Source organism: Merops nubicus, unplaced genomic scaffold (assembly GCF_000691845.1).
Source record: "Merops nubicus isolate BGI_N331 unplaced genomic scaffold, ASM69184v1 scaffold2452, whole genome shotgun sequence".
Taxonomy (NCBI): domain Eukaryota; kingdom Metazoa; phylum Chordata; class Aves; order Coraciiformes; family Meropidae; genus Merops; species Merops nubicus.
This window is the reverse complement of record NW_008594080.1, coordinates 1,230-23,608: the sequence shown is the minus strand read 5'-3', so window position 1 is coordinate 23,608 and position 22,379 is coordinate 1,230. Positions and strand designations below refer to the sequence as shown.

The 22,379-nt window shown below is 47.1% G+C and overlaps 1 protein-coding gene across 1 annotated transcript in view; it reads right to left on the bottom strand.

The window, feature by feature from the left end:
* Window positions 1-20,791, bottom strand: part of STX8 (syntaxin 8) — a gene marked incomplete at its 5' end in the record, with an annotated part of 105,740 nt that extends 84,949 nt beyond the window's left edge. The window contains 4 exons of the mRNA XM_008935612.1: window positions 8,596-8,688; window positions 10,327-10,451; window positions 18,924-19,034; window positions 20,669-20,791. Coding sequence (XP_008933860.1) covers window positions 8,596-8,688; window positions 10,327-10,451; window positions 18,924-19,034; window positions 20,669-20,791 — 452 coding nt within the window. The remainder of the gene's footprint in view (window positions 1-8,595; window positions 8,689-10,326; window positions 10,452-18,923; window positions 19,035-20,668) is intronic.
* Window positions 20,792-22,379: the final 1,588 nt, after the last annotated feature.

Genomic DNA, 22,379 nt, shown 5'->3' with positions numbered 1-22,379 from the left:
AAAAAGTTAGAAACTCCTTTTTCCTTAGCAGCAATTTCTGCAGCGTTTCTGATCGTCGTGCAGAGACGAGGGAAGACAGTTTCCCCTTCCCCACCAACGTGTGGCTGAGGTAGGGACTGACTAACGGTGGAAAAATCCACATAATTGAGAAGACAAATGTTGAGCAGCTCTTTTACGGCTCAAACTATTCAGGGAAAAACGCGAGGCGTGCCAAGAGGCCTGCCAGGCTCATTGTGTGAGAGGACGCAGCAGCCCAGGCCCGCTTCAGAAGGGCAAGGCTTTCATCCTCACCCAGGTTGGGCCTCGCTGCTTTATCTCTTTCTGTTAAAAAAAAAAAATACCTAAAGTCTCATCTCCCAGTACTGTGTGTCCACGGAGCGTACCAAAAACACAGCCCCCGCCTCCACATCTTGCCCTGCTATTAAGTCCATTTGGTGCTTCCCAGGAGAAGACCCTATTTTTGGTTGCTTAAAATGATGAAAAACTTTTAACGACTCAAGCTCAAGATTCCCAACTTGGATGTCTGCTTCCAGATGATTTAAAAAAAAAAAAAATAAAATGAAGGTTTCAGCCAAAATCTCTCAGGCATTTCAGAAGAAGGTTGGTTTTTCCACGTTAGGACTCTCCTAAGCCTCAGGAGCTGTAGTGCCCCGATGCTTTCACATTGAGAGACACAGAAGTCAGAAGGAGATGGAGAAGGACCCAGAAGGGGAACTACCTGAGGAAGAACATTGCTATACTGACAGATGGTTCCAAAAGTGATGAATGGACATTCAGAAGGAGAGATGAAACATGAACTCAAAAGCAACAGAATGAGACATCTGAAGGAAGCCACATTGCAGAAGAGACAGGAAAGGAAGAGCTAGAGAAGGTTACAATAGAAAAGAATCTGTCTAGTCCATCTCCTGCTCTAACTCAGCTCAAGCTGTCAGGAATAACACGTGTTCTTAAAGACATCCCATGACGGGGACTTCCCAGCCTCCTGGCACAGGTCACTTCACTGCTGCTGGAAGGATTTTCCTGCTCCTTTTGACCTCGACTCAATCCTATTACCGAAGGTCTTCTCCCTCCCATCCTGAACCAGCTAGTTTCATTCATCATTTTCTGTTCCCATCCCAGCCTTCTCTTCTCTTAACTGAGCTACCCCAGCAGTTGGTCTTTCCTGGTGGAGTGCTTCAAATCACGCTTTTGGCCAACCTCTGGGCCCCCTCCCCAGGTCCATGTTCCTTTGAAGACTTCTGGCCCAACCTGCATGCCATCTCCTCCTCAATGCCAAGTGTAACGAAGGATCCCGTATTCTCCAAACAACACTGGTTTGTACAGAGCTCTTCCCACCACATTACGCTATTTGTTCATGCTTAAGAGTTGACCCTATACATTGTACTCATCTTTAACTTGGTTAAACCTTACAGAAGAGTCATCCTTTGCAGGTAGCACAACCATGCCACCCTAGTTTCTCAAGACCATTTGGAGGAGTTCTAACACTACTCCCAACACAGCTGGAGCCTTTCCCACCTTTGTATGACACAGGAGTTGAGGAAACATACCACGTCCTTCATCATCCATGTCCTTAACGAGTGCCGAACAGAACCAGACTGACCCATGCAACCCAACTCAAGACAAGCCTCCATCCCAACTATGAACAGCCAGTTCCCAGTTTCTGAGTCTAATTACCCAATCAATGGCCTGCCTGTTGAAGATTTCTCACTTGAGCCGATGCTTCCATAGACTACTTAGGAGAAACTCTCATGAGACACCATCAAAGCCATTCTTAAGTCAAAGCAACATCTATTTCTTTTCCCCTACTCAAAAGGCTCTGCCACAGAGTAAACCCAAACTTCTTTGACACAACTGACTCTTAGCAAGGACTTTAGTAGAGAGCCACCACAGACTTGTCACCTCAATACTTACAGTTGTTCTGCTGTACCAGAGTTTTCCAGCAGGATCTGACTGCTAGAAACCCATCCCACCAGAGCCTGAAAGGGAGCACAAAGGATCTTACTCCTTGCTCCTACCTCTGCTGTCAGCAACTCTCTGTGAAGGCCACAGGCAAGACATCTCACACCTCTCTCCTGCTGCTCCACATCATCCAACACAAGGAAAATTACCATCAGCCCAGGCTGCAGAGGTCCCTGTGTCAGTGCTCTCAGCTGGCTCCAACCCAGGCTTGGAGATACAGCCACACTGCAGTGGCTTCCCTGCTGCTTTCACTTTTCTTTTTAAGAACACCAGGAAATTTTGCAGATAAATAAACACTGGAAACACCAAAGGGGCAGAGTCCTCTACTTAAAAGGTTAGGCAATATTATACAATATAACAATGCTGGTTTGGGTAGCTACATTTTCCAAACTCAGTGTAACCTTGCTGCAGCAGGAAGCACAGACAGGTTCCTCATTGACAGGCACCTCCTTGATAGGTACCAAGTATTTTGTTTCATCCTCATCACAGCCTCCACACAGCTCCAACTCTGCCCTCAAGAGTTAAAAGCTTCCTCTCAGACCTTCCAGCAACAGTCCTCCTGACAGTAAGCCTGAATGTATTTTGATTTTGAGAGCTTCCCTGGGAGGCAAAACATCATCATCCCCTACTCTAAAGTACCTGTAAGTAAATTAACAGCCAAAGTTTATTTTGGATTTTTAGTCAAAGAGGGTTTGAACCTCTTTTTAAAAAGCCACATATAAACCAAATCTTGTCTGTCCCTCCAAACAGTATTTAATATATTTTCATATATTTCAGGGATGTGGTTTTCAGTAGACTTGGCAGTGTTAGTTTTATGGTTGGATTCAGTGATATTAAAGGTCTTTCACAAGCTAAATGATTCTATGAGTCTATATTCCCCAGTACATCATGGGGGTTTGACTAGATGATCCTTAAAGATCCCTTCCAACCCCAACCACTCCATGATTCATCACACCCAGAGCACAGCACACACCAATTCCTGTCGAGTGCCACACCTCCAGACCTTGGCACACCAGACACTGTGATGCTACAGCAGACACACAGAAGAAGATCACTTGGCTGAGATGAGTAATCCACCATCACATGGAGCTCCTGGGCAGGAGCACAGACACTTATGCTCCAAGGCAACATTTTTCTGCTTCTGTTGCCACAAAATCCCCCTTACAACCCTCACCATACTCACTAAACCATCTCCCAGACCTGGATGAAATGAGGCAGAGACCTTAAAGTGGTTTTGTCACCACGTATGCTCAATCTGATCCCAGAATAGATCAAGTTCTACACAGAAAACAAGGCAGGACCTGCAAAAAAACAGCATGTGTTGGCCACCTAAGCTCAGTTTTGTTATTGCCCAACTCCCAAGTGTTCACATTCAGATTAAGCATTCCAATATTTAGATCACTCATGACAAAAAGCAATGTTTTAACCCAAGTGATAGCTTTTCCCCCAAGAAGGGTTAAATCCAATGAAGCAGCATGCAATAAAGACAGCCCATCTACCCAGCAAATTTGAGGTTGTTTCTATTCCATACAATAAGCTTGGGAAGCAAAATAAAAACCTATCTGTGTCGTATGAGGTCAGCCAGACTACATATGATTATTTTACATCTGAATATTAAAAACACGCTTCTCTGGAGAGGTTTTTAGAAAACCTGAACCTGCTGGTGCTTCAGCCTTTCTCAAGGAGCACTGACCACCTTCAAATCAGAGGACTCGAGCCACCTCAGAAGGGGATGAAAGCACGCAGGGTTGTAACTCTATATGATGAAAACATACATTGTTTAGACAAGATGATGAACATTTAAAAAACTTTCATCTCTAATCATATTTTATTTACAAACTAATCCTAACAATGACGGAATAGATCCACAGCCCCAGTTGGGGTCAGTCCCATAACTCAAACGTATTCCATACACAAGGCTAATTAGTTTGCATTAGGGCAGAAGTGTTCTTAAACAGAAACGTGAAACAGCTTCAGGGTCCCTTTTTGATTACGCAATAGCCACGTGAAACAATCTTTAAGGAGAAGCATTTCACTGCCCATACACCAACTGGGCTGTTTGCTCCAGACGTGAGGTTGAACACTGCCCTAGGAGAGAGGGGTTGTGTCCCTGCTGCACTGCATCTCCTGGTGCTGTTTTCAACAAGCCTCTGCATCAGCAGTAACACTTCACTCACCTTAAAACCATGAAATGGTTTGGGTTGGAAGGGACTTTAAAGATCATCCAGATCCATCCCTCCACCATGGGCAGGGACACCAACCACTAGAGCAGGCTGCTCAAAGAGCCCCATCCAACCTGGTCTTGAACACCTCCATTGATGGAGCATCCACAGCTTCCCTGGGCAACCTGCGCCAAGGTCTCACCACCCTCAGAGTGAAGAGCTCCTTCCTAATTTCTAATCTAAATTTCCCCTCTTGCAGTTTGAGGGGAAGAATACTTCTCTGCATGTGTAAAGAGCAGCAGCTAGAAGAGGGCTCCAGCCTCAAGTGAAGCCTCTAAATTGGATTTTGACGGCAGCCTGTCAGGTGAACAAAAATGATACACCAGGTAAGTCACAGGCTTGGGCTACAGAACTGGCACCAAGTGAAAGGCTGAGCTGAGTCCACCTCGGGGGCTGCTGTGCCACCCACAGTGACCAGAGGCGACACCACAACCTTTAACTGCAAAGCTATTTTAAAAAAATAATAAAATACACAGTGCTTCAATTCTGAGTTGGTTTTAGAAATCTGATTTTGACATAAAATTAGAAACGTTACATAACTCAGTAATTAAAGCACCGTTAGGAGAGATTGTTTACTTAAAATGACCCATTTGGGTGAAGAACACCCTGGATGTTCACTCTGACTGCACAGAGCATCCTCTGGACCAGTAAAAGGACAAACGGTGGTCTGGCTTTGTGGTTTATCCACTTATGAACATGTTTATGCTCCAAGATAAGTTTTCAAGGAGGATGAATTCTTTTGCTTCCGACCCAGCAGCGTGCACCACAGGGAGAGTGACACACTAAAAATGCAAAACATGACAAATTTTGTAAGCTACCACCAGTGCCCACCCAGCACCGAGCACAAGCTTCTCATGTCACAGGGAGAAAACAACATCTCTATAAGGGTAAAACAAACAGCAGTCAGGATTCCTGAAAGCATTCTTCCCAAATTATTGCAGTAGATTAGATTGCCTCATCACCAGGGCCAGAGGCCATTTACACTATTTTCTTTCCTGATTTTTTTTTTTTTTTGTAACAGATGAAAGGATCACAAAGTTTTCTAGGGCCAAATTTGGAATTAATGATGGGAAAATTCTTTTGCTAATCCTGCATCTCTCCCACTGCAAGTAGACTCCTGAGGCTGGAAAAAAACAATGTCTTCTGGTACCCTGCTTCTAACTGTGCTCATCAGTGCAAAATGCCACGCTCAGGAGGTTTGAAAAGGACTACTGGCTTTGAGAAGAACCATAAAATCTCAAGGACAGAGCTATATGAAAATCTGAGTAAAGAGCAACATGAGACTCCAATTAAAACTTGGATGTGCTGCAATGAAACCCAAGGATGAGGCTCATCTGCCCAGGGCAGATGTCTGCAGAACAGCCACCTCCATCCCAAGCCAGGTTTGGAAAAACCAGACTTTCCCAGGGTGCCCTGTGCCCTGCTGCAGAGTGGACATGCCAGGCACGCTGGAGGGATGTCACCTCAGCAACATCTGCTGGTGTCTGCTGACCATGGAGGAATTTGGGGGAGACTGGCCAAAAGATGGGTGCTGTAGGGCAGTAGAGCTGAGCAAGGCCAGCAGCACCCAGCCTTCCCACTGAGGAGGACCAAGCCTCATGGAGAGCCCAGCAGCCACCACAGCCATGCCTTTCTGCACAATGCCCTCTACAAACTTCAAACACTGCTCCTCATCACTGCCCCTCAGCCCACCAGTGAAGGAGAAAAACAGATACCACCAAGCAAGTACCCTTCTCAAAGCAAAGTTGAATCATTTGTCAGTCATTTAACAAACACAAAAGAATTTCCACCTACCGACTCCACTCCAGAAGTAAACTTTGCATAATTAATCGGGATGCCTCCAGTGCTTGGGAATCTGCAAATACACAGCTACACCAACTGGCATTCAAGGGAAAGTGCCTCAGGCCACCTCAAATTGCTAGGAAGTGCAAATATCTCAACTGAACAGAGCCTGAGCTGCCAGGGAAGGCAAAAAGCAGCTCTGAAGAACAAGCTGCCTGGAAAACAAGTACAGTTCTCCAGCTCCCTAAAGTCTGCTCCATTAACTATCACATGTGATCAGCTCCTCCTGAATTAAGCCATGTTTTATCACAACTCTAGAACAGGCTGAAGGCACCTAATTAGTTGCAGAAGGTGGGAATGTCGAAAGCAAGTCAGGGAAGTGGAAGTCGAGCTTCCCACAGAAACGGGCAATTTGATGGAAAATTTGACTCAAAAAGAAATACTGATGCAGCACTTAATGAAGATGCACTTCCCCTGCCTCCCCAGATCCAGACGATGCCATTATCACTCAGCACTAGGAACGAAAGAGATTCCAAGTCGGGGGGAAATTACAGAGCAGTTATCCTCATCAGCCTGACCGTGCAACGGTGACACGGGGCTGGCAGAGCGCCTGGGAAAAGTCTGTAGACAGTTAAGCACAGGGCATGAAATAAGATGTGCAAAGGGAAAGCAGCCCCTGGAAAATACCACTAGAGATTGCAGCTCTTCCAGTGTGCCAGTGGCATGGAAATGCCTGACCATATCCCCCCTGTACCAGTGAAAGAAGAAGGGATTGCCTGAAGTCAGAGAAAATTTGGGAGTTCCACTTGCCCAGCAGTGAAAAAGCCAAGTGCTGAGTGATCTGGTCCCCACCTGGACAAGTCAGACTATTTCCTACCTTTTCCAGGCTGCTAAAAGACCTACAAACACCACACTCAGCATGGCTGGTGGGTTTGATTTCTGCTGGTTTGAGGACAGTGAGAAGCAGAGGCAGATCCCCCCGGGCTGGCCCGCAGTCAGCACCAGCACACCCTCAGCAATTCCTCCTCTAAGCACTCAGGAGAGTTTCCACCTTTTGGGGAAGACTTGCCTGGAGCTCAAAAAAAGAGCTCACAGGAAAACATGAAGAATTTTGCTCTAGGCTTTGTAACTATCTGTAAAACAAACAAAACTGACACTGTTAGTAAAAAGGAGGGTTAAACACAGCCCCAGTTTCCCAGATGTTCCAAGGCTCTGCTGCTAGGAGAAGTCTGCCACGGTCACGCAGGAATCTGATGGTACAACGCCTGTTACCTTCAGGGTCCCAAGAACACAAGGATTTGGGGGACCTTTCCTTACCCCCAGCAGAGGGAAATGGGACACAGACTGTATATTTTCCTGATGAGAAACTAAGGTTTCACAGAGAATGACTAAACACACTCAGGCTTCCCACCTGTTTTCTATTTAGAGCAAAAAAGCAATTAATATGACTTTTTAAACAACAGTTAATAGAAGGATCTTATGAAACTGAGGTTTCTAATTGAAAATGTCTTTCCTCACATGAGGCAGAGGATCAAAATATGACAAGAGCACCGAGCACAGTTTCTCCCAGCTGCACAAACCATTTCTTAACCACCTTAAGATTAATAAACAAAGACATTCCCTATGTCTCCTGGATTTAGCCCTGTGTGCGAGGCTAACACAAGAGAGCCGTCCTCTCCCTCCACTCCTGGTTGGAGCAGAGCTCCCAAGAAGTATTCCACGTTAGGGGACTGGAATATGGGAACCCCTCGCTCTGAGCAGGCACAAGGGGAACAAATACAGGTCCAGGAAGAAGCTGATTGAAGCGTATCATTTATTAGCAAGTAAAAGGACATTTACCTTTTCGCTGGTTAAGTACAACACAAGACCAGGACAAACCATATGGCTCCAGCCTTTGTGCGAGGGCGAAAGCTGGCAGGGCTCCAAGGCTCTAATTGAACTATTACCATATCATAAGAAATGAAGAAGTCAGGAAGGCTGGAGGAGCTGCTCTCCAAGGGACAGTTTATGTCACGCCAACAATTAAGTGAGTAACAAAGCACTTTTAACAGGAGAGTAATTTCACCATTTGGATACAGGCTCATTTTAAAGAAAATAGGTACTCTTCTGTTTCAGTGTTGCACTTAATTTAATCCTGCATTCAATGCCACGAAACCTTCAAAATCCAAATCATCTGCAGAAAACGACACAATGCTTCTCCTTTAACGTCTGGCTCAAGACTTTTCTGTTTAGTTCATAAAGAAAGACACAGAATAAGAATGCTCAAGTGAAACCCAATAACAAAAGTTTACCACAAATCTACCATCAAACTGGAAAATGCAAGAGACCGAGTACAAAATCCATTCTGCACTTTGAGCAAATCATCATCAATCTCTCCTTCCAAAAGGCAGGCTGGATAAAAACACACCAAGTGTTACATGTGGCACACACAGGGCATGTAGTGAAACGACAAAACAACCAGGTCATAAACAGATGGACTCTGCAGAGGTTTTTTGTACATAAACCTTCACAGTGTCACCTTGTTACTTGGTGGGCAATAAGCAGAGCAGTTGCACGAGGAGTGAAAAGAAAAATAAATCAGTGTCTTACATAAAAATGAGGCAACATGAGTCTCTGTGAATCTTGTTCTTACCATTCTGTTCATCCAGCTCGTTCCCAATCTCCTGCCCCATTTGCTTTTGCCGGGAGATGATTGAAGAAAGAGCGTCAAGTCCAGCATCTTGTTCTGCAGTAGAAAAATATGTACAAACACAGTAAATAAAATTGCAGATATGCCAGCATAAAAGATGCAGGAGGGAAGAAAAAGCTGTTCTCTGTGCTTCCAGAGTCAAAACATATTAAGAAAAAGACAGCAATACAACATGAAAGTGAATCTTTATGGCAACAGCACTTATAAAATAAAGTGAATGATGAGTAATTAATTACTCTGTTCTGGTTGGGACATTTAGCTGGGGGTCCCCCCCAAAAGAATCCCAGGATTCACTGTTCAGCTGCTACTCAATCATAAAAGCAGGAGATTTTCTGGCACACACACAGAGATCCCTGATTAGTCTATTTCAAATATCCAAGAAACTTTTACATGAATAAAAGACAACCAGGTGATGCAAGCACCAAAGAATTCCAATAGACTTTTCAAGCTGCAAGAGGATATGGAGCAGATGGAAGAGCCTGAGACAGAGGGGACACAAGGGGCAGCTCCAGGGCAATGTGCTCCCAGCAGCTCTGCAGCCACTCTTTCATCAAGAGCCACATCAGCTCTGCTGCACCAGTTTGTAGGTACCACACAGTCCTCAGTGGGCACCTCCCCCAAAACCTGCAGCAATCCCTGCCCAAAGCTGTCAGGAAGCAGACCAGAGGAGGTGCTGGAGGCTGGACTGTCAGTGGTTGGACAAACTGGAAAGCAGTGATGTGGCAGGGAGCAGGACTGCCAGCCACTGTGGTCCAGCAGCCAGAAATGGTACAGGGTGGTCAAAGCCCCATCCCTTACAACAGGATGAAAGTCTGGCACTCAACACCTCTGTCAGCCTCCCCAAGAGACATCCATGGTGTCACCAAAAATTGGAGTTTGAGGTTTCTCCTGGACCATCTAACTAGAGTCCATGTCACTCTCCTGAACTGTAGCTATAACCATGTGTCCCACACACAGACTGAAGTGGGGCTGATCTGGACTCTGACATCTTTTGATCACTTCCAATACTTGAATCACAGAGGAACGACCTCATTAACCACCTAGATCCTCAGGCTGAGCTTCTCCAGCACTTCTAAAGTTAGAGATGCCTTACAGATGCTGAGGGCCAAAATCTAAATACCCTTTTTAGATTAGATCTAGTGAAGATGTGTCTGCCTGTGGTGGGGGTCGGAACCAGATGATCTTTAAGGTCCCCTCCATCCCAAACCATGCTATGATTAGTTAAGTCTTACCTTGTTCCAGCTCAACAGTACATCTAACACCCCCCAGCCTGAAGCACAGCAGCAATACCACTACAGTCAGGGCAACTAAGGAGATTCCCACTGCAAACCAAAACCATTCATGTGGTCAAAACCAAGGATGTCCTGTAAGGTCTTTGAAAATTTGATTTAAGAAGATGCTTCCCGTTAAGAACATTGCAAGCACAATACTGCTCCTGCAAACTGAGAAAACAACCTCCTGGAACCATGAGGCCTGATGTAGATGTGGTGCTGAGGGCCATGGTGTGGTGGTGACCTGGTAGTGCTGGGTTAAGGGCTGGACTCAGAACGATTCTGTGATCCTATGACATCTCCAGATGATAAAACTTCAGCACAAGTTATGGCCTTGATTGTCTAATGAGGGTTCCTCTCAGAGTCTTAGCAATGCTCTTAAAACCCAGACAGATTCTTGTACCTTCAATGATCCTTCGCTGCTGCTGCCTGAGGTCATCGAAGCCAAGCCCTCTGGTTTCCTCAGATTCTTCCAAGAGCCACGGGTTGGTTACACCTCGTTTGAACCCTCCCGACATTAGGCTAGATCTGAAAAGAATTTCAGTTAAGAATTTTCAAGACAAAAGCCACCCAGGGTAGGATCTGTGGTTGCAGGCTGGCTGCCAGGAGGACAGCAGCCTACTGCTGTACCCCGTGTCAGTCTCTGCAGTCACAGAAAGAATCAGACAAAAAGAACCTGACAACTTCCAACAACAAATAAATCATCTTGCAGGCTCCACAGCACTGCTTAGAAGAGGTGAAGTGGGGAGAGAAATAATTCTGCAGATACATGGTGACATGTAATGCATATATTGGATAATAAGTTCATATTAACTATTGTTTGCCAGTAGAACATACACAGAGCATTCAAAACTGTCACAGAAAGAACCAGGTTCCTGGGAACACACATATCCATGAATTTGCTGTGTGATCAAACACACACTCAGAAAAAAAACAAAGCAAAGCCTGAAAGCTTCCAACAGTAAACAGATCAACACATTAACACAGATGCAAATCAGATGAGACTATTAATTTTCTGCAATCCTAGACCTAAAAGAACCATCTCTGCCTTTCAAAACCTGGAACTGGAAGTCCCACAGTTACTCTCCTGCATTCCCTGCTCAGCATGGCCAAGAAGCCAGGCACACACACTCCTGAGAGACAGAAACCAAGTTCTGGGGTCTCTTTCACAAGAATTATAACACGGGGTTGTTCACCTTATAGACACTTCCCTGGTTACAATAGGTAACAAATTTTCATGTCCAGGGCACACAAATTCAAGTAGTAAAATGAAATGCTACTTAAAGATTTCTCTCAATACCAGATTTCTGGTTTCTGCCTTTCAGCTTTAAATTTGTTTCTAATTAAAAGCCGTGGAGATGTGGGACATGGGATGGTGGGGACCAGCAGAGCTGGACTAATGGCTGGACTTGATGATCTTAAGGGTCTCCTCCAAACAATATCATTCTGTGATTCCTACAAGAAACACATTATATGAGAACCTGAAATTGCAACTCAAATTTGGGGTAAGTCATCACAAGCTCAGTTCCTCAACAGCAGTAAAGAGCTAAGAGGTCTGGCTTTCTGGTTTGCTTTTTTTAACCTCTATTGTTTCCTTGGGGTTTTTTGTTATATTTGTTTTGCAATCGAGTCCAGGTCCCTTCTCTGTGAGGGATCCCAGCATGAAAGGGGTTGGAAGGGACCTCTGGAGATCATCTCATCCAACCCCCCTGCTCCAGCAGGTCACCCACAGCAGGGTGCCCAGGATCACATCCAGGCAGGTTTGGAATCTCTCCAGAGCACGAGACTCCACAGCCTCTCTGGGAAGCCTGCTTCAGGCTCTGGCACCCTTACTTCAAAAAAGTTTCTCCTCCTGTTCAGGTGGAACCTCCTGGGTTCCAGTTTGTGCCTGTTGCCCCTTGTCCTGTTGCTGGACACCACTGACAAGAGTCTGGCCCCAGCCTCTTGCTCGCCAGGGGCCCGTTGGCGGTTGATCAGCATTGATCAGATCCCCTCTGAAGCTTCTCTTCTCCAGGCTGACCAGCCTCAGGTATCTCAGCCATTCCTAGACACAGAAATGCTCCAGGCCCCCCAGCAGCTTTGCAGCCTCCACTGGACTCTCTCCAGTAGTTCCTTGTCCCTCTTGAACCAGGGAACCCAGAACTGGACACAACACTCCAGCTGTGGCCTCACCAGGGCAGGGCACTGGGGGAAGCGAAACTCCCTCGACCTGCTGGCCACACTCTTCCTCATGCACCCCAGGACACCATTGGCTTTCTTGACCACGAGACCACATCACTGGCTGATGATGAATTTGCCCTTCACCAGCACTCCCAGGTCCTTCTCTGCAGAGCTGCTTCCCAGCAGGTCACCCCTCAGCTGCAGAAGGGTTTTATTCTTCCCCTGTCTACTGAAAAACTGTCCATTACACTCAGCCATTCCAAATCATTTTGTGGTCAAAAGGCTTCACGTGAGACAGTTAGCTCTGCAGAAGTGCCAGAGGAGCCAGAAGGAGTCCACCCACCCTGCCAGCAAGGGGCTTGGCTCCTCAAGTTGTATTGCAAGGAGTTCAAGCAATATCCCGAACTTGTGCCTAGGAGCTCTTTGGGGAATTATGGTGAACTAGAGACATCTCCTGGCCGCGGGATGAATCAACACCTCTGGAAAACAATTCCTCCACACATGAGCTTTGGGCCATCCATAAATCCCAGGCAAAGGTGCCCTGGTCGGTCTGCAGTGCACTGCAGACCCCACACCATGGCCACAGCCAGGGACACCTCAGGACACTTACCCTCCCTGGGGAGTTTAACAGCTTCACTCCACATCAACTCAAAATACTGGATTTGCCAGAATCAAAAACAACACAGTTTTGGTACAAGATTGTACATCATGGGATCTGACTTCCCCATCCTGCAGATGCTGGCACACCAGCCCAGAGCAGGGCCCAGAGCCCAGCCCCCTGTGCCCACCACCAGCCACATCTGACAGAAAGGAGCTGGATCCTCCCTGCTCCAGTCCTCTGCACCTCCACAACTGACATGTCTTCATGGAGACAGGGAATCAGGCTTGGTTAGGCAAAGACACACCCACCTGAAAGACACCTTTTTACCCAGCTTTGTGCATTGCCTTGGGGGATTAAACACCTTAGTTGTATTTCTTAGGGTTAGACGCCAGATCTCAGCACTGGCAAAGCCACATCTCAAATCCTGGGGTCAGTTTTGGGCCCCTCCCTCCAAGAAGGACCTTGAGGGGCTGTAGCACAGCCAGAGAAGGGCAACAAAGCTGCTGGGGAAGGGTCTAGAGCCCAAGTGTGGGGAGGAGCAGCTGAGGGACCTGGGGGTGCTGAACCTGGAGCAAAGGAGGCTCAGGGGAGACCTTCTGGCTCTCCACAGCTCCCTGACAGGAGGCTGGAGCCAGGTGGGGGTCGGGCTCTGCTCCCAAGGAACAAGTGACAGGACAAGAGGAACTGGCCTCAAGTTGCTCCAGGGCAGGTTTAGGTTGGACCTGAGGAACAATTTCTTTCCCAAAAGGGGTTGTGGAGCCCTGTCCCAGGCAGTGGTGGAGTCCACATCCCTGGAGGGGTTTCCAAGACGTGGAGATGTGGTGTGAGGGACATGGGTCAGTGGGGACTTGGCAGTGCTGGGGGAATGGTTGCACTTGATCTTAAAGGCCTCTTCCAACCACAGCAATTCTACCATTCTGTTCTACCCCCACAATGACTTCTGCCACATTCACAGATGGAATTATTACAGTCCTGAAGATGCAAAGATCACCAGTGTCCCAGTTCAGCAGTTCAACTAGCAAGCACACAAAATCTGGGGTTAATAACAGCTGACAAAACTACTTCCCTAAAGCAAGGAGAACATGAAGTTCTCTGCTTGCTTAAAAGAACCTGACTCCTTCTGTTTAAAAAAAAAACAAAAAACAAGGCAAGCAAATTTGAAATAATTTGCACTTCTCCCTCTCTCCCTCCCCACTAATAACCTGCCCTGTTCTTGTAGGTTGGGTCAGGACAACTGGTCTGCTCGTTACAATAATCTTTTTGACATGTTTGGTAACTACCTTCCCACACAACACAGCACAACTTCCTCCTTCCTCTGATCTTGCCATGTTTCGCTTTGGTGGTGTGAAGATTAAAGCTTATCCAATTAGCCACCCACTGCCTCCGCCAAGTTAATCACCTAAATCTCTGAAAGCCTCACAGAGCAGTGGAGTGTGGGGATTGCTTTTGATTCTAGGAGCAGATTTAACTAATTACGAGGCTTAGCAATGTGCCCGAGTATAAAAGGTGATGGGGTTTAAAATCAGGGAGCTATGGCACTGCTGAACAAGGCAGGGCTTATCTTCCAGCAGCCATTGTTTCACTGGTAATTCTTAGAAAACTTCCCCAGTAACTTAGTCAACCAGCACTTACTTTAGACCAAGGCCACACACCTAGGCTTAGGGCTTTAGAAGACTGATCAGCAAGACTGAGTTTTAAACAAAACCTGGGTCATATGACAGTGGGTTGGATGATCACTTGAACATTCCCTTAATGACACAGTTCTGCAGTGGGGCTCTTTGAAGTGCCCAGGGCACCTCAGCTTGGCTCCACAGGTCAAGCCCGGAGGGATGGGCAAGAGGCTGGGGTATTCTCTCACTTACCATTCCTGACAGTGTATTTTAGGGAGCTCCAAGCCAGTAAATAAAACAAGTATCATTTTAACATACAAAGCAAAAGCTCTTTCCCCCAAAAAAAAAACAGGAGAAGTCTCATGAACACAAGCACCTCCAAATACCATCTAGGTACCTTCCCTGGTGGAGAAGTCCCCATGAGACTCGCTCAGAACAGGGCAGCATTCCCTGCAGCTGCCAGAAGACCTCCCCAGCTCCACCAGGACACAAGAGCAGCAGATCCCATGATCAGGGAAATGTCATGGTGCTCTTGACACCATTTACCTGTGGTTGGAGTAACTGGTCCCACTGGCTTCAATGCCTGGAAGCTGCACTGGGATACCAGGCAAATGATTTGCAGAACACAGCTACTCTGTGACATCTGCAGGACCACCAACTCCTGCCCACAACACTGACACTGGAGCCCCTCTCCTGCAAGGCTGGGCTGAGAGAGTTGGGGCTGTTCATCCTGGAGAAGAAGAGGCTCTGGGGAGACCTTCTGGTGGCCTTCTGGTATCTGAAAGGGGCCTACAATGAAGCTGGGAAGGGACTTTTTACAAGAGCTTGTAGTGATAAGGTGAAGGGGTAATGGCATCAAACTGGAAGAAGGGAGATTTAGATTAGAAATGAGGAAGAAGTTCTTCACTGTGAGGTTGGTGAGACACTGGCCCAGGCTGCCCATGGAAGCTGGGGATGCTCCATCACTGGAGCTGGGCCAGACCAGGCTGCACAGGGCCTTTTAGAACCAGCTCTAGTGGGAGGTGTCCCTGCCCATGGCAGAGTGGAAGGATCTGGATTATTTTTAAGGTCCCCTCCAATCCGAAGCATCCTGTGATTCTTCACCAGGGCAGCTCTGCACCACAGACCAGGTGGTTCCCAAGCACCCTGTGCACTTAGAGGGCAGCAGGTGCCACAGGGGAGCAGCACAAGCCAAGCAACAGGCTGGAAGTGTCTGCAGTGTCATCCTGGAGTAACGCGTCCACTCGAGACGTTGAGGGTCTGGGTGGTGGGGTCGTGGCAAGGAACTACACAGAGGACATGTCCCTAGCCCAGGGTCAGTGTCAAATCCTCACATGATCTCACAGCAGTCTCACTGTCCCATGTGCACCCTCAAAACACAAACTGCAATGAACATTTCCACCAAAGATCAACCTTGCTCTGAAGTATTATCATCTTCTGTCTACGCCATCCCTTGCGTGAGGCAAGGCTGGACATAGCACAACACTAAACAAGTTACACACCAGCTTATCTAGTCCTCATCGAAACCATCTCACCTCTAGAGCCCACCTGCACTAAGGCATGAGAGAATTAGAAGAATTCTTTGTAGATGTGTAGCTACATCCAGAGAAAAGACGAAGGAACAGAACTGCTCCTGTGAGACCATCTGTCCTGGTCACAAAACACTCAACAACCCCATCACCTGCCACTCACCCCTCTGGGCCCAAGATCACCCCCCTCAGTGCTGCTTTTGGGACAAGACAGCACCAAGTTCACACCGAGCCTTTGCTCTCTGCACAGTGGCCAAGTCCCCCTGACCACAAGCCCCTGGACCATGAGCCTCCAAGCATGTTCAGCTAGGTGTTCATCCTCCCTAGACTCAGCATGGCCAGGTCAGGCCACCACACTGATGCTGCTGGTACTGAAACAGCCCTGGGTAGGAAGGGTCAGGTAGTCTTGAGCAAACTCTCTGGCATGCTCTGAAAGAAGAGAGATACAAACTGTCTCTTGAACACAGACTCAAATGAGGAGACTTCATTATCCTACCAGAAGTCAGGTAAGAGGTTCACAATAGCACTTAAGCACCTCATGGTATGTTGACTAAAGTCAGGCACTCGATGCCCATTTGGCATTAGGCAAAGTGCCTGCTTGGATGAAGACCAAAATACCTTAGAGCTGACAGAAACATACTGAAACAACAACAAAAAAAATGGTAACACATGTTAAAGATAAAAACAATATGAACTCTTCTAAAATTTATCTAGGGCAGCTAGTAAGTAAAGTGCTTTGTGTCCCACAGCTATCAAAATATTCTCTACTTTTGAGAAGACAAGATAGACATGTCTATTTATTCACTAGTGATTGACACTTACTTCTACATACTGACTACCTGGTCAGACAGGAGGAGGAATATCCCCAATTCCTTTTGCCTCCTCAAATGTTTGAAGACTCACAAAAGTTTGCCCTGTGAATTCCAGGAAGTTACCATCTCTGGTTGCCTCTTCTACTCCTGCCTTTCAAACGGCGTGAAACCAGGAGGATTTCTGCCCCATTGAAGTCTCTGTTATAGCCACCCGCACAGGGTTTTTCCCAGGAGAAAAAAAAGGAGAGAAGATACTGAAATCAGCTATTGAAAAGCCATCAAAGAAAACGGAACAGCCCCTGCTCCAGCAGAGTCACGCCAACAGCACAACCTTGCCCCTGGAAAATTCCAGTTGCATCTTAATTAAGGGCGACAACGCCGGGAGGTAACGGAGGCTCCACCCGGGCCACGCAGCCTCCTGCCCTGTGCACTGGCCCAGGTTGTCAGTTAGGATAAATACTAAAAGCATTAAGGCCACTGTACTTCACCAGAAATAGCTTTACAGCAGTTTTCAAAGGATGTAAAACTCACTGAATGGTGACCGAATCTAAATGAAGATTAATTCTCGTGAAGCCCTCACAGTTACAGGCCATGGGGACAATAAACATGTGATCACTGGTGCAAGAAGGTTAATGAAAGGAATGACTGCTGGAAAGGAAAAGGCCTCTGAAAATGCGTGCTGTCACATCGGAGGTGGATTAGATACGGAAACCCACCACAAAACCAGAGAAAAGTGTCACTGCTAGAACTTCATCAAGCAACATGTGCTGATTTTTCTAATGCAGGGGGAAAAGCTGGCATTCAGACTCCAGACTGGTTTTGGCCACCCACTGAAATCCAAAGCAGGCTTTTCCAGAACTCTGCAACCATTTTAGAGGAGCCCAGTGCTGTAAAAAGCAGCTTAACCCTACGAGAAGCTGTTGTGCCCCATCCCTACGTGCAGCACAGCAGGCAGGGGAGGCACTTTCCCTCCCGACAGACCGACATGGGGGCCAGGGAGAGGCTGGACCTCCTGGCACAGGGTTCAGGCCCTGCCCCTGCCACTGAAAACAAGACCTACAAGGGAGACTATGGACAGGGTGTCAATTCACTAGGCAGAGAATAGCTGGCATAGTTTTATCCATTTTTAATTAAAGAACTTAAAAGAGAACCATAAAACTTCAAGCCTTGCAACACTAGCAAATAAATACTGCCTCTGATGTTAGCCTGTGCTGGAAAATACTGGTTCCCCTGATCATTTCTAACGGAGCCTGAAATGATCATGGGATTTTGACATTTTCCTCCCATCTGCCTCGGCACCTCTGTGCCAAAGCAGCTCTGGGTTGGATCCTGACCTCTGCCTCCTCCACAGCTGTAAGAAGCTGACACAGCCATGCTTCAGGAGGTCCACTCGGTTTATGGACTGCTCAGAGGTGACACCAAGAGTTCCTCTCACAACACCCATCCCCAAGGGCATTTCGCCTACTTGTTTCATGTGTTTCCTGTTGACTCGGCACTAGATGTAGAAGCCAGCATCACTGCATCAGCTGGATTTGCTCTGGAGAATGATAGAAGGGTTTGGGTTGAAAGGGACCTCAAAGATCATCCAGTTGCAGCCCCCCCTGCCATGGGCAGGGACATCTCTCACTAGAGTAGGTTGCTCAAAACCCTGTCCAACATGGCCTTGAGTACTTCTAGTACAGGCTGCCCAGAGAGGTTGTTGAGTCTTCTTTGGAGAGATTCCAAACCTGCCTGGACACCATCCTAGGCAACCTGCTGTGGATGACCTGCTGGAGAAGGGGGGATTGGACAAGATGTCCAAAGGTCACTTTCAGCTACCACCATGCTGGGATTCTGTGATAAGCACAGCACAACTTGCAGGCTATTAACCATAATTATTTTTCCTAGCTGTGAAGGATGTTAAAATGGAAATTAAAGCTCCTGAAGGTCCTCACCAGCTGCTACCCAACATGATTGCTGGGGATTGTTTGAAGCTTGAGTCCCGTCCTGACAGCTTTCTTTCCAACAATTCATGCAGGTCTGATATGGTGGCACCCATCAGTCCAACTCGGTGACTGACTCTGCTAGATCTCCAACTCTTCCAGGTAGTGATATCTTCCCATCCCCACACCCTCCCCAGCTCTGCAGACACATATTGCAATGTCACTAAAAAAACCCACAGGATTTGTAAGCCAAAGAAGGTGCAGTTTGCTACATGTAGAGGTAATTAGTTCAATGGATGCCTTTAACATTCTCCTCAGACAGTCCAAGCACAAGTGCCCTGGTTACTGGAGGTGACAGAGCCCTACCTTATCACGTCTGGCTCCGGACCTTCGTTCTGGTATGATGCCTGAAGCTGTCTGTGGCGTGTGAGGAGGTCATCCACCAAATTCTGCCTCCTGTCCCCCTCCAGCTGCGTGCTGATCATTCTTGGTTAAGGAGCAAACTTCAAGATGCTGGAAAAATTTAATTTGAGTATAGAAAATAAAACTAGTTATATATTCTTAAAATAAATCACATCTCCTAATCATGAAAACTAAAGTAACTTTTAGCTCAAGAAAAGGTTGTAAGACCTAAGAGAAGGATAGGTCACATTTTTCTGAATGAAACCTTTTGTTATTCTTTGCTTCAGACCTCAGAGAAACTTTTCACACAGCAACCACAGAGTGACCTCCAGGTCGTCACCTGCAAGTGACATCATAACTGGAAAGCTCTTCACTGCCAAATTAGCTTAAGTATTAAGAACAGGATTTCCCCTCTTCAAAATCCAACTTTGTTCTTCTTTCATTTATTACTAACAAGTCCCACACAGTTGATCTCTGCAACACTGACACCACACAGCAGTGCTGCCCAGGTTGTTTGGGGAAGGACAAATCTTCTCGAAGAGCTCCAGCTTACACTGTCACAACCCAGCCAGGGCAGGCCCAAAAAGAACAGAGCTTTTAACACCCCCAGGTACTTCATTTCTGGTTTCAGTGGGGGCTCCTAACACAAACCAGGTGAGCAGCTCCCAGCCAAGAGGTCAGTGAAGAAACAAGAATTTCCTTGGGGCCTGTGTTGCCATTTGCAGTTCACCAGCAGAACACCAACAGCCACTGACGCAGCACCTCTGCAAGACAAGACCCTGAAGCGCTGCAGCTTCAGCTGCGAACACGTTTGCTTTTTAAAATTTATCTTAGTGATACTTTGAAGGACTACCAACTCTCTTCCAGGTACTGTGCAGCAGAACACACAATAGCTGAATGGATTTGTGCCTGTCTTCTGCCACAGCAGCACTTGTCTGCTCTCAGGTTTTCACTGGACAGGGAGGTTTCACCCTGGCCATCAGCACAGCGCTGGGGACCAGGGCTCAGAAGGGATTTCTGCCACCAGACACGTGAATTAAACATTCATTAAATCAAATTAGGGCTGGATATCTCCAGGGGGAGAGATATACTTCCTTCACTCCCTAAGCCTGACTATCCCAGCCTATGGAAGGAGCAGCAGATCCAAGCCAGGCACCAGGGCAACACTTCTAGAACAAAACCTATGATTTCTTTCTAAGGCCTATTTTCAAGCGTTGTGACATCGCTCTGAAGATGCAGCTCCACTGTGCCCCCACAGCCAGCCCCGCTCAGGGTGGCCACATCCCTGCCCACCCTCTGCACAAGGCTGCATCACCCCTCCTTTGGGTGAGCACCGACGCTCCCGCAGCAGCCACAGAGCCAGGAGAGGACAACCTGGTGAGCTGTCTACTCCTGGCTCCCTGCTGGTGAGTGATCTCAGCTCACAAACCAGCGGCATCACTCAGGGCACAGGCAGGACAACAGCAGCTCTGACATTCCTCAGACCACCTTGCTGTGTCCAAGAGAAGCCTAAAAAACCCATCTCACACCCACCACGCATTACAACTGCACCGAACACACCCAGCAGCAGCACAGACAGAGCTCTGGTCACAAAGTCTTCTAAAAATGGAAGGAGGGAAACCCCCTAACTGCACGCAGAGAATCAGAGCCCATTTTCCTCCCTCTGCCACAACACAGGAAGGTCAGTGAGTTGGGGTGTGCAGGGATACATCTGGTGTGTTGACACGGCCCGCAGCAGTGAGTCCTTCAGCTGATCAATCTTCTCCCTGAGACCCTGCAGCGACGCCCGGATAATCACATTGAGCTGAAGGGGAAGAGAGAGATTTTTTGGTCTGAGTTAAATTTGCACAAAATTTAACACTACTACATGCAAGTGACAATATATCTAACTTCACTTACAAGCACGTGAAGAACTCTCCAAACCCAGCAAGCAAAGGGGACAATGCAGTTAACAGGACTGCCTACCAAATAATGAGAGAAATCATACTTGTTTGGCAAGTACAATTCTAATGCAGTACTGCTGTTTAATATGGACAGCTTGCTCTCAAGTCTTTCTTTTATATGGGCAAAACACTTCAGCACACTGTAATATTTTCCAGCGAGTTTTCCAGTTCTTTCCTCTGATATTTAATATAAATACAGGCACCAGCTTCTTCTGCCACCAGGTTCCTTCCCCAGCTCCCACAATTAGAGGGAAAGTTGCTGCAGGTTCAGACACCGCTCTCACTAAACACCTCCAGACTTCACACTAAAAATCCAAAAAAAATTCAGACTTCCTCCATTTCCATTCTCAGCAGCACCTCTGAGTCCCAACCCTTCCTCACAACCAACCTGCCCAGGATCCAGCTGTGTCTGCCCTTACTCAGAGCACAGTTAAATCATTCACATTCTCCCACAATGCAAGCAAGCCCAAAGCTTGTGGGAACCCTCCTCTTCCTCCTCTCTCCTCATACCTTCCCAAGCCATGCTGATAGTATCCTCAGGGTTTTTCCTCCTTTTAATATTCTTTTCATTCCAGTTATGTAGAAGACACTAAGAAAAAAAATCCTAACTGCGATTATCTAGGCAAGTCACCCTAATTAAGACTTCATTTGCTGCTTCTTTACAAGGCACCAGCCCCGCTGGGGGGTTTAATGGCTAGCGAGCTCAGACGCCCTGCGTGATGAACTCGTAACAGAGAGAAAATATTTGCTATGACCCTCACTCCTGTGTTCCTGGAGACACAGCAGCAGCAGCCAGAGAGCAGTGGCCGTGCCACGGGGGTCCTGCCTGCTGCCATCTGCACAGAGAAAGCCAAGCTGCTGCATCTCCTCTAGCTCTGCCACCAGGTGATAAAAGGTCTTTTCCTGTCACCCACACTCATCTCCAGGTGGAGAAGGCTGTGTTTAACTGACCCAGAACAGCAAAGTGACACATCTGAGGAAGTCACCTGGCACACAGACACCCTCTGCTCCTCCCGCCAGGAACTGCAGTGTCTAACAAAAGACTTCACTGCCATTAGTGAGAGAAGGCAAAAAAGAAACCACGGGAAGTTTTAAGATCAGCTCAATAGAGCAGAGTTCACAGATGACAAGCGCTGGCCTGAAATCTTCCCCTACAGGGCTTTGCTTTTTTTCTTCCATTTTAAATTTTACACTCTATTTTTTACTCAGCAACGAACAATGTTTATTTTTTTTCACCACGCTAATGGCAAAATACTATAAAAACAAAAACCTGTTGACATTCTCCCTACCAGGCAAATATTGCACAAAGGCTTTTTTCCTCTCCATTAAAACGCTCAGGAGTCACAGAACACATAGGAGTGCTCAGCCCTGCATTTCTCAACAGGCATCTCTGTTATGAAAACAACCCTCTCGTTGTTGGAAACTTGTTTGTAGTGCCATCAAACACTGCCAAACATTCATCTTTAACTGTTCACGG